At 40.6% G+C, this 13555-nt stretch overlaps 1 protein-coding gene across 1 annotated transcript in view; it reads right to left on the bottom strand.

The window, feature by feature from the left end:
* Positions 1 to 13555, bottom strand: part of LOC138288093 (collagen alpha-1(VII) chain-like) — a 963348-nt gene that overhangs the window by 377491 nt on the left and 572302 nt on the right. The window contains exons 67-68 of the mRNA XM_069229319.1: positions 10738 to 11022; positions 7129 to 7416 (exon numbers count right to left, since the gene is read on the bottom strand). Of these exons, the coding sequence (XP_069085420.1) occupies positions 7129 to 7416; positions 10738 to 11022 (573 nt within the window). The remainder of the gene's footprint in view (positions 1 to 7128; positions 7417 to 10737; positions 11023 to 13555) is intronic.

The following is a 13555-nucleotide window of genomic DNA, read 5'->3' as shown; positions in this document are numbered from 1 at the left end:
TTAAGCTGCGGGTCGAAATACCTGTTTAGGGCTTCAACCGCTGCGTCAAAGTCGTCGTCATTGCCAGTGTTTGGCAGCGTCTCAAACAAATCGTAGATTTCATCGCCCCAAAATGCAACATGAGGGATCTTTGCACTGCTCCGTCAGTCTCTTGTGTGGCTCTGAAGTAGTGTCTCAATTTGCCGAGCCAGTTACGCGACTGAGGCGAAGCCGTAGCAAGATCTACCAGCTGGCTAAACGGGGGTAGCACAATGACAGACGAATGCGACCCATGATTGTGCTCTGAACGTTGATGAGAAGCATTTGGTGATTAACTTATTGTTCTGCGTAAAGCCTGGCTTGATGCCCCTTGTTATCTCAGCAACCCTTTTATTGGCCCTGAGTTGGTTTATTTCACTTGTACCTCTGTTTTTTTTTTTTAGACTGGAGAGAGAGAGGCAGCTTGGCCTCTGCACCCCCTTTTGGTGGATTATACTGAAGAGCCTACCCCATGGGAGTGTCTCTAGCCCACTTGCCAAGGTAGGGTTGGCAGCCCTGGTACCTGAAATGTGTGCAGCAGACACGTGGGGAGGCCAGTGATGCAGGAACCGAAAAAACCTTGTGGGCCTGATAGGGAATACCCTTGCAGCAGGCAGGATGTTGTGCCTTCCACCGGGCTCTTCTCCCGATGTTGTTTCCGCAGGCAGTGGATGGGGCAGCCCCTGTGGTCCTTGTGCTCCAGCGCGGTTCAGAGGAAAGAGAGGGAGAGCACCTCCTGCATTCGCCTGCAGAATATGCGCTGATGGCCCTGGGTGTGCAGCAGCTGGTGGGATGGCAGGGCACAGAGATCCCCCAGCACCAGCCGTCTTCCCTGGGCCAGGGAGAGGGTCTCCTTCACCCCGCCTGCAGGCGTCTGACGTGGCCCGAATTCACTTGGAGGCCGTTGGGCGGGGACTGACTGTCCATGCAGGTGAGAAGCGACTGATCGCGTATGCGTGGGGTGGCCTGTAGCACCATTTCATTACAAATGTAGAGGGGTGAGTTGCACGGTCATCGGGCCTGCTATCAAAGCCTCTGTTTAAGAACATACAGACAGCAACACCGTTCAATGCTTAGACACGTGCCGAAAGACCATGAGGATCCAGCATCTCTTTGTTTTATAGCCTGCACTCTGGACACTGTATGTCATCACGAAGCGGGCAACAAAGTATGGAAGAGCCCAAGTGGCTCTCTACAGATGTTCACCTGAATCAGAAAACCCCAAAATGTAAGAATGGTTGCTTAGGCCTTGATTCTCAAAGACATTTTAACATCTACACTCAGAGATTTTCACGCCACCATATGAGTGCAGATTGCTCAATGACTACAGTTCGCAAAGGCTTCCACAGTACTCTTGGTAAGCGGCAACAGTCACATCTTTTCAGGACTGCTCCCGGAAGACCTTTGTGAAAATCTCATTTAAGTTCAAGCAAAGCCATTTCTGCATGCTTAATTGTTTGTACTCATTTTTGCTCAACAGAAAAAATAATGTCCCTGTTCCAAAACCCCTTCTCTTATACCATGGCAAATTCTGGTGTTGCTCCCTACCTATTGCCAGTCTGTCAGTCTTGCACTAAACTGGAATACATTGCTGATGTTTTCAGGGAATGATTGGTTCATGAAAAGTTTCTGAATACAATATTTTGTGGTTGTACCTAAATTTCAGGATGTCACGCAGTAAGACCCTCTTGCTGCTTCTGGTAGAAGAGTTTCTACCACAGAATATTGCAGAAATGTGGGGCAATGTTGTACATAAGTGCATCTTTTTACTTTAACAGTATTAAGCCACATTTTCGGAATGGCAAATAGGGTTTACATTTGTAAAAAATATTTGTGCATATAAGCTGAATCTACACTGTTATGCGGTTCCTGCTAAGTTAATAGGACTGCGTATTAGGACAGCAGAACTTCAGAATGCTGAGGACTAACTCCTTCCACACCATCAGGAGGTTGGCCCAAATCCTGGCTAGCTCACAGTGCCTCACATGAACCCCCATATCAACTAGTGTGGAAAGTGATTATGGCAACCTAAACATTAGAGTGACTCCACAGGGAAGTCGTGGAAACAGATCTCACCCTTTTCTTGCATTACTCGTGGATGCCCAGGCGAAAACACAAAAGTTATAAAAACTGAGTTTTTACTTATATTTACTGAAGCAAATGTAATCTTGCCTGAAGTGAATGAGTTGTGATAATTAGGTAGATGGAACAAAGCAAAGTGGCCAGCATGATGAACATGGTAAAGACAATGAATAATCCAACCATGGTAAATGAAGTTCCAGAAGTTCTAGTGGTTCTAAAGTTTCTTACCTAACCTTAAGACAATGCTGAGAGCATAGCGGGTGTAGCCTTTTGCTTGGCCCAATCTAAGGGATTAGTCCCAGTATAATACCTGAAGACAGTGACAGGAGTCGGCCTGCAGTGTAGATGGCAATACTATCAGGAAGCTGGTAAATTAGCACCAGCAGTGCAGAATTCGTCTTAGGACGGTTGTGGAAGGAATGCTCTCTGCCTCTTCCAGGTCAGTGCACCGCTTATATAATAAAACCATACTGTGTTTGGAAGCACAATTCTGATGCAATGCCGTGTCTAGATGTTATAAACTGTCTCCTGAATGGGCAACACAAGAACTAGGGTATTGTGTACAGTGCTCCTAGCCTTGAACAGAAAGTACTGATTACATGTTATGCAAAGGCTGACTAAACAAGCAACTCGTACCACATATTCCTAGTAAAACATCATGCTAGAAGTGCGTGTAAATGTCATTGCTAAAAGAAGTGCATCTAAAATGTTACAAAATGTGAAATACAAAATAAAGCTAAAAACAGGGCGAATCAACTCTGGTCCCAAAAGGTCTTCTTGACAACACAAGCGAAGAGTTTTAGAATCTTGCCTGTAGAGTTCTGTAAACTCATAGGCAGACATTCAAGAAATGTACTTCATTTCTGGCTTACATCTATTGCACCCACCCTTTTTTGCATGGAAAACACATTTTCCATTTGAAGTTCATCCTTTCCATTGTCTTCTGGGGTAATAGAGGATTCTCAAGCATTTGACACTCATACATTGCTACTGTCAAAGTAGATTGTGCGTGACAGTATGTGCTGCGTGAGCAACACTTCCCATCTTAATTTAAAATCTGGAAAGAATACACATTCAGAAGATATCTTGTGTGACACTGGGATCCGTGGGCATACATCGCATGCAGTTTTCACACAAATGACAGCCCAGGCATAATTTATATTACACACATAATTTTCGCAAAAAATATGCATACACCTGTGCACACAATTTACAGTATCATCCATGCCTAAACAGCAGGAGGCAAAAACTACACAATCTCACCCTTGCGAATCAATTTTAAGTTCTGTTTGTTTTTTTCAGGTGAAAGGCACACCTACATCCGAAAAACATGTAGGGCTTGATTCTCAAAGAGATCTAAACAGACTCAAGTGCCCAAACAGCCTTTTTTTACAAATATAAAACTACTTTTCTCATCCAGACAAATTATATATTTGGTCTCACAAATGTTTATTTCCCCCTGAACACAATTTTGTGTGAGTAAATCTACAATCCTAGTAAACCTACGAGCAGTGGTGGAAGTACGCATGGAATGGGCGTTCGATGTTTACGCTAACATATGAACATACACATTTACACATTTGTGGATATTCATAAAGTCTTTGCTGCCTCCTTCCCACCCAGGAAATTATTTGGATTTTACTTTAGGCAATGGTATGGAAAAATATCTTCACAGGATTAGAAAGAGATTGAAACATGTAGAAAGCTGCATTCATGGAAGGTCGGCTGCCTTTTTTCAAATTTCTTTCAAAATCTGATCTTTTCTGAATTTGGTCCATCTTTTCTATGCTAGGTTTAGCTTCCTTTTTACGGAACGGGCCTGGAAGTTTTGTCCTGGGAGGGACACTGGCCTCCACCCTAGGGTAGAGAATGTAAGGGAATGTAAGGTGCGTATGAGCATGGGAATGCTATTGGCATAAAGAGGAGCCTTTACCACTCCCCTCTTCTTGGCTACTAGTGCTCTATGTAATTCCATACGTCGTCTTTTCGTTTTCCTCTCTAATGCTCTGTTTAGGCACACTTATTTATATTTCATTGTATGTATAAGACATAGCTCACTGATTTGCAGAAAACTGGTGTTGAACAATTCTTTCCGCATAATGTTTGTTTGAATTACAATAATAATTCAACCGACCCAGACTATTTTAGAAAAAGGTATTTGCAACCCACTGTAGAATTTCCTGAGTTTCATAAGCGATGAATCCCCACTTTTAAGTCATTATTCCAGTCTCCCCTCTTCTTCTTGGGATTCTGGGTCTAAGAGCAGTCAAAAAAGGTGTTTGATTGACAGGCACTAACAGACATCTGGAGACTCTGTGCTGCCTCCACTGCCAATGCAGATGGCTGCCTGGGCCTAGGTTCTCCCTGTGTTCTGCTCTGCACTGAATGTTTTGCAGGGATAACTTGCCTGGCGACTTACTTGTGCAGGCACACTCCGCCCCACTGAGAAACAGGTGAACAACGGTGCTCGTGCTAACATAGCCTTCCATTCGTAAAATGGGTGGTTGAAAGGTTCCACGAGCTGGATTCTGGGAGAAAACTGGAGCTGAAAGCGATGTAGATTTGTACTGGGATGCACCGGGGCACTGTAACATATTTGCTATTTGAACGTGTTTAATTTTTTTTACAAAAGTTCGAAATACACTGCCTTTAATTAGCGTTTTTGTTTGAAAACGTTTCGAAGTTTTTGCAATTCACCGAGTATTCTAGGAGTTTCCTTGGAAGCTACGACGGTTGCAGTTTCACAGAAGTGAGTCTTGAGTTCTTTTGTGAACGTCACATTTCCGCAAGCAACAGAATAGGTATGTGCATAAATGTGAAAGGTGAATATGCAAGTGGAGTGAAATTGCCTTATAAAGCTTTTTTGTATCTCTTTCTCAACAGGCAAAGTCTTTTTCGTATTAGGAAAAACCTCTTTGTAAGTTTGTGAACGTCCAGACACTTGTGAGGTTGTGGAAATTCATAACGTCCTGTCCGACACATTCTCTTCCTGAAAAGGGTCAGAGTTTTCTTCCCTTTCCCGCGTGGAAAGGGAAAGGATCAACCCAGCCGTGGTGCATGTGTAGGCGCAGTGGTTTCTACATAAGGAAATACTTTACAAATGGAAAGGAAAAAGAACGTATGTGCCTTTGCACACTGGGCTGCATCTCCACAGAGCCAAATTGTACACTACGTACTATCCCAGACTGAGGAAAATCAGACCGCTCAATAGTACAACTGGAAAGCTATGATTAGTGAAGCTTTCCAAATGTACTATTTAGGAGTATGGACAATTGTGAATCTGAACCCATGAGAAAAAGTACTTCTAGGAGTGACGAGATACAATTTGCTTTGTGGATTGGGCCCCTTGTGCTTTCCTACAGCTATACTGAACTAACTCAACAGCAAGTAGGCTGGGATGATTGCTTGTGATTGGCAATTTAAATCATGATATTGAACACATCCAAGTAAGAGAAGATGTGCCTGAGGGTGTCATGGTACCCTTTGGGGCTGTTTGTTCCAGGCAGAAGTAAACAAGCTCTTCGGAAATACAGGGTGGAACTCTCAACCACACTAGACCACCACATCCGTCTCTAATGAAGTGACAGGCTGCTGGGGTTAGACTTTTTTTTATAGTTATAAAAGCACGTTTGGGTAACCAATTAGTTACAGTTTTTAAACATATAAGACCTGATCTAAAAAGCCCTTCCTGCATGCAAGTCCAACTTACAAGCGCAAATGCATTGATGTACATGTACAAGGGATTCACAAAAGGGAAATTTGTCTATGTAAATCAATTTATTGAAAAAAATATTACCCCGCAAAACTACAGGCACAAAAACAACGTTCAAATTGTCCTATACCAGTTATTAATGGATAGGAGGACCTAGGCCTTAGGACGTACAGATCTGTTTCCACTGGAGACCCCTACCACTACAGACACGCCTTCTTGTGCTTCAGCCAAAAAGGGGTCTGAGCAACCAAACGCCTTGTCTTCTATGTTACACAGCGGCTTGCAGTCACACGGTAGCGCTTTACAAAACATGCACAGGAATGATAAGTATAAAGTAATATTGCGAATGAGTAAATTCTAATCTGTGGGCGTGGAGAGGCTGTCCCTGGGCTGGGATGCCTGGCAAATATGGAAACATCCATAATTTCTCAAGTTCATCTGGCAAACTTCTTTACATCCCAATGGCAGGAGTAAATCTCTTTTTCATTTCTCATAGAATAGGAACAGGACAGCCACAAAATTGGTACAGGTGAACGGGAAAGGCTTTCTCCATGAGGAAAAATATTTTCTAGTGTGAGAATAAAAACAAAAAATTTAGTCACACAAATGTGTATCACCATGCACAATTGTTCACTATGTGCAATTATGCATCCAGAAATGCCTCTGCAAGCTCGTAATTTGGAATTCACAAAGTTTTCTGCCAACTTGCAAATGTTTATGGATTACAGGGTTACTCTTGCAATCTTTATGAATTCCTGTTGTTTGCAAATCTGGGCACATGCGAGGTTTTAATTCTGCAGTCACAGATTGATGAATATTCCTGAGTTTCAGGCCTATATTAGTAAACCGTATACAGAACTGCAGTCGAAATAGAAGCAATGACATCAGAAACGTGAGCCAAAAATGGGTTTGACTATGCAATGGCTAAAACTCTGCTTTCAAGCATATTACTATTTGAATGCTATACTCTTATGTCCACAGACACATGATTTAAACATGGTCAGCTATTGATGGCCATTGCCTGACATTGTTTTTGATCACACATTTGAACGGAGTTAAACAGTTCAAAAACGAGCTTGGGTGTGGTATTAAAAAATACACACTCAAAAGCCAGAGTATCTTGCCCCTCATGCGGCTGTAAATAACAACAAGGATGAGTGTACTTTCAGTATAGAGGTAAAATCAGGTTGGCCTTTACAGTAAAGGGCATTAGGGAGGAATGAGTTTGTTTAAAAGCAATTATTACCTTCCAAATACTTAACAAAGAATGCCACCAACCACAATCTCAAACAACCTGTCAGTCTCCTCATAGATACCTTTCCTTCTCCAGTGGGATGTTCTTCATTAAGCAACTGGTCAGCGCCTACAACTCTCTGGGTCATGACATCCTTAAATTCTTCTATGTCTTCTCGACTGGGTTCATTCTGGCTCTCAATCAGATCTTCACGACCACCATCAGGGCCACCATCCCCTGCCGTCAGAGCAAAATCCACCTCTTCCACTGACCCCTCCTCCACAGCCATTGCAGTTACTTCAAGATTGCTTCTGCCATCTGGTCCAGTCTTCTTCTTCTTCTTTCGATCTTTTTTAGTTTCCTTTTGCTCCTGTACAAATACAACATTTGCTTTTAAACATTGGTGGTGCCTCGTATAAAGAGCTAAATTTAGTTAGGCATGAGCCTAGTGAACTATCAACACAACGGTTGTACACTGTTATTATTACACCAGCGTATTCTTGGGGAGATTCTGATTACTGGACTACCTATACTTGCAGTCTTCTCTCACACGGGAGAGTTGGCTAGGGCAGAAATGTCTTACAGCAGTGGTTCCCAAACTTTTGACTCCTGAGGACCCCCACTGACTCATTACTGGAAGCCGGGGACCCCCAAGCAATTTTTACAATTTACATTTCAAAACATTAAAACATTAAATAGTAATTCACATAAAAACACAAACAAGTACACACTGATCAAATATTCAAATTACTAACGATATAGGGCCTCATTACGACCCTGGAGACAGGCGGTAAGCTGGTGGTAACACCGCCAACAGGCTGAAAGTGTTCCGCCAGCTATTATGACAGTGGCGCATTAGCCACGGCCATACCGCCGGCCCCTCCAACATACCGACAGGCTTCTGTCTGGCGGTCATAATCCCCAACCGCCAGCCTGTCCACGGTGGTAAACACTTCCATGGAGAGGCTGTTGGTAAGGGGGACTCAGGGTGCCCCTGGAGGCCCCTGCACTGCCCATGCACTTGGTATGGGCAGTGCAGGGGACCCCAGGCACAGCCACACCGCGCATTTCACTGCCCGGAAATGCGCGATGGGTGCAGTAGCACCCGCTGCACATCAACATTGCCGCCGGCACTATTACGAGCTGGCTGCAATGTTGATGTGACTTTTATGCTGGGCCAGCAGACGGAAACACTGTTACAGTCTGCTGGCACAGCGGAAAAGTCAGAATAGGGAGCCAGATATACCGCCAGCACTGGCGGTATAGTGGCACACGCAGCTTCGGCAGTCTTTTGCAAAGACGGCCGAAGTTGTAATGAGGGCCATAATTATTTTATTTTGAAAAAATAAGCAAAATTTGAAAAATATTAATGGGAAGGTTTGACTCTGCATCTGGGCATCAAATACTATATTTCCCAAGAGATTTCTGTTTTTATTTTTCAGGTACATGAGATCTGAGAACGTTTTTTCACATTAATATGTGGTGGGGAAAAGAAGTAAAACCATAAGGTCCTCTCATTTCTCCATAGCCTCTCTGTCACATGTAATTCATTTGTTTTATAGCACCTCTCATACCAGTGTATGGTGTTGGAGCACTTTACAGGGGACTACAAGGTGTAGGATGTGTCATCCACACTCAGTGCTTGGTCTGGAGAAGCACAAACTCAGGATTCAGACCATAAAATAGTGGTTAGTGTTGACTTTAATAATAAGATTGTATTTCTACTCAAGCAAACCTTTTTTAGCAGCATAAGGAAATGAAAGACTGGGAAAAAACACAACTTTCTAATTTGTGGGATGCAGTTTGCATGCAGCTCTTTGATTACAGTTTACATCTCATTGTGCTAGATTACACTTGTAACTTATGAACTGCTCAGTAACAGATGAATCTCTGTAACAAAAGCAGTAACCCACTGTGCTATGCACATGAAATACTGTTTTTGCATGATACACTTTCTTTGCAGTAGGCATATTAATCATCTGCGCTACCTTAGATGAGTCAAAACTCCCATCTCTAGCAGGTACATTAATCACCAGAGTTATCTTGACGCTTTTATTTTTGTCCGAACGATGCTGGGTGTACAAGGAACTTTTTAGTCTTTTTAAAACTGCTACACAAAGGAAGCAAAGGAAGTAATAAATATAAAAACACACACTTTTCTGTCAGAGCCCCAGCTGGAGAAGTGCCTTCCTGCCTCCTGGAATTGTGTCATGGACCCCTGGAGGGCCACGGACCCCAGGTTCATGGGCATCCATGGGGGGTGGGGCTTGAAAGGGGGGCGCTTGAAGCCCCCCACCCTTACCCCATCCCACTGTATTTAGGTACAGCCCGGTGTGCAGGCTCACAGTGCAGCGTAACACTACGGACGCCATAATGATTATGCCCCTGGCCTTTTTGACATTGGCAAAAAGAGTCAGAAGATGGATGACGTCAAAATTATGCCCCCCCCCCATGAAAACATTTTGTGAATGCCCATACCCACGTGAGGAACTACTGTCCTACTGTCTTCCAGGATCCATGGAAGCAGATGTGTGCCACAGGCACTCGCTATGAACATTCACCACCATATGATTTGCATTACCTGGAAAGGGAACCACCATGAGTCAAAGGTAGGTCAGACAATTCATGCTTGGGAAGAGATGGTGAAAGACGGCGATTGCACAATCGAAGCAACAGAAGAGTCTTAATTATCATGAGTACACCTACCTTTGTGTAGCATGCGTAACACCCATAGCACTCACAGGAATTACACCTACTGAGAAAACAAAATGACTCAACTTTGCCTACTCCTAATCTCGTGCTACCTTTCCTGAAACTATTTTTTCTTTATAAAAACGAGTAGCAAGAAATGTAATGCGCTAAGTTTTGGATCTAGCTACAGTTAATGGAAGTTGTTAAACACAATTAATCTACCTGTGATCATTGCAATGAAAATGAATCATCAGTTTTTCTCATTTGTCTCAGGATTGTCAAAAGCAAACAAAATAATATGCATAATATTATTTGATAGCAGCAGTTTCTGAAACTGCATTAATTGGCCCTGATACATTTGTTCCTTGATACAGGCAGATTAATTAAATATATTTCGAATTAGAGACATGAATGATAAATTGAGGTGGATCTGACTTTCCACTGGAATAGCTGCATTTGATTATGAAAAAATGACTACATTGTTTTATGATGCTGCATCTTAAACCTGGCATTACTTGTGCATATGCTTAACGGAACAAAAATACATCTATTTGTGAGCTGCTGAGTAATAACCCTCTTTCCATTTATCACCTATTATTTCATGGTCTCGGGCTATAATTCAAAATGTTTCTATTATTAATATCAGCATATGGAGAAATCTGTTTCACAGTAGAAAATTATTTCAAGAAAGGCCAAAAATAAGAGAATTATCTTTACCTTCTCCTCATCCAAGATAAAGTACAGATTGGTAAATACCAGATTTGTAATTAAACTATTTTCAGAAAGTGGATAATGGGTGCATATGAATGCTGTTAGGCTGCCCTCAAAGAGTTGACAACACCTCTGGTGCTCAATTTTCTAGGCAACATGTTTAGATGCAGGTTTTATTTTTTGTGCTAAATTCAACAAAAAACAGAAAGTTGTGAATTTGAGATTTGCATGAAATTTTAACTGTGAAAGTGGTAATACTTTCAGTTGATAGACTGTGCCCCAGGGTTACCTTGTCTGCCACAGTTGTAGCATGTTCTTGCTGCAGTTGATCTGGGTCTACAGAGCTCTGGTTAATGGTAAAAGTGACCTCTTCACTGAATGGTGCCAAATATTCTTCGCTGGTTGGTGTAAAGACTGTGAACGCTTTTTCAGTCACATTCTCCTGGAGTTCCTCTTCCAGAAACAGACTTGTGTTCTTATTTCCCTCTTCAGTTGCGAAGATCTCACTTCCACTGGGATTGCTGCTACCTGGACGAATCTTCTTCTTTTTCCTCTGGTCTTTCTTTACCAAGTCCTCATAAAAAGGAAAAGAATTGAATATACGATCTATGTCAAACTCTGCCAAACACTGTTCACTAGAAGCCTTGAGGATGCAAAAAAAAGTGATGTCTTTAGTGTATGTGGAAGAAATCTTAGCTTTTTAACATTACCCATGACACATCCTTCTGCTTTTCCTGCTAACGGATACTGCTTTATTACATGGGTGCCCAACAGAAGGTGTCCAGAAGGTCTAGCTTCAGGTCAGATATTCTGAATTTTCACATTTGGTAAATTTACATACAGTGGACCCGATTTACAGAGGTAAATTTGCATGAGTAGATCTACTCAAAGGTAGATCTACTCCCACACCTATTTGTACAGCTCCATTTTTTTCCTATGCACCATTTCAAAGAGGAGAGTTACACCCAGATAGAAAGGTAAGATTGAATTTCTGAGTTACTGTTAGTAACTTTCCAAATGATTGTGAAAATCTCTGCCACTGGGTAAGCATTTCCATGTAGGTAAACGTGGGGAAATATACTAAAATGTTTTCATTTCTTAAAAAATCAGTACAATTAATTTAAAGTAAAATAAAATGTAGTATAATTGATAACAACTAATAGTAACCGAGGACTACTTCAAGAAAACAATACAAACACGCTATTTCCTAGAATAACTTTCAATTAAACTGTAAAATAAATTAGTTCTTTTGAAACATACTTTAAAACTGAAACCACTTAATCTCACTGCCCTCATTAACATTTTTTATTTAATTTGCAACAAGCTTGGTTATATGTTTATCTTTTAAATTATTTTTTAAGAATGTTCAGACTTTTTAATTTACGTTCAAAATGTAATTTAATTTTCTGATAAATGTAAGTGTACCATTAAATTAAAAAATAGTATGATTTAGTGTTAATTATACTTCCATGTTTAACTTGCTATATATGTATATATAAATACATTAAGTTAATGATATATATATATATATATATATATATATATATATATATATATATATATATATATATATATATATATATACACACACATAAATAAATACATAATAAATATATATGTACGTGAGCAAGGTTACGGCTGAAACGGGGAGGAAGCATAGGTGAATAAACATTTTGGACTTCCATTTGGTGTCCGGGAACTCTCTGTATGGTATCAGAAGTACTTTTGAAATATATATATATATATATATATATATATATATATATATATATATATATATATATATATATATATATATATATATATATATATATCATTAACTTAATTTATTTTACATTATTTCTAATAGAGCGTTAGTATTATAGCCTGTCTCCTGTGTTTTCAATGGGAGTGAGTGTGTTGCAACACAAAGTGGTTGGCCATGTATGGTGCTTGATGTATGCCTAGGCTGAGATAGAGTACATCTATGTCTGTTTGTCACCATTAGAGCTGGAGTAAAATTAGAATTCTATTTTGTAGATAGCAAATATGTTACTCTTCTGCGTGTTTGTTTCACATTGGCATGTGCATATTATAATGCACCAGTTTGGTGCTAGTGTGATATCTAAATCATAGTGTGATATCTAAATCATACTTAAAATATTTAATTTTTAAAACCAAGTGATATTTTAAAATTATTTAACTACGAAAAGATTATCACAAATAAATTAGCACAAACTGAAAGTTTATAGGACTCTTTACATAGTCTTGTTGACCAGCACTAAGGTAGATTACAATGAAATGCACTATAAAATAGAATTTGACAGCAGTTTGGATTCTTTAGGTTATATCTGTTAATATTTATATGCTGTGTGTATTCAATAAAATGTATTTCCAGTGACTGCTGCAACTACCCTCTAACCATCAGCAGTACTTTGCGTAACTGTACAACTTGGTGAAACTTGTTTCTATACAAATATATTACACAGAAAAAATATATTGAACTGTTAATATATGTCACTGCCATATTAGCTGTTCGTTGTTGTGACTCTAAAATGAAGCAGCCAAGTTTACAAAGACAATTGTACATGTGCATTTAACTTATATATGTAAATGAGCTGCTAATGAGTGTAAATCCAGGTTTCTGATTCACAAAATGTGAATTAAAATCTCAATAAAAAAATATGGTCAGATGTATGAAGGTCAGGTGGCAAACAAGCCTGTGTTTTGTGCACACTGAAACGTTTGTGACTCAGCTGGAGACTTACTCAGCGACTGATTCATGAATTAGTCATAGAGCAACACCACCATAAACAGGGAATCACAGAACCTATTGCTCATTAATGTGCTTGCGGAAAGAATTATTGTGTAAGTCCCGAAAAATGGCTGTGAATTCTGGGATGGAGATGTGCATGGGATAACAGATCTCCATCCCTGCTCTTGTATTCACAGTGTGCCCTTTAAGTAAATGCTAGCATTCAGTGAATTGTAGCAGGTAGGGACCCACTAGATTGCTACCTACCCACCCCAATAAAAGAGGCCACATTCACTAGATGGAACATGTCCAACAGGGTTAACTTACAATTTGAAATGGATACCATGTTGTTTAGGGAGACAGTATCTAATCA

Source organism: Pleurodeles waltl, chromosome 4_1, assembly GCF_031143425.1.
Source record: "Pleurodeles waltl isolate 20211129_DDA chromosome 4_1, aPleWal1.hap1.20221129, whole genome shotgun sequence".
In the NCBI taxonomy this organism is placed as follows: domain Eukaryota; kingdom Metazoa; phylum Chordata; class Amphibia; order Caudata; family Salamandridae; genus Pleurodeles; species Pleurodeles waltl.
This window is presented reverse-complemented; position numbering and strand designations above follow the sequence as displayed.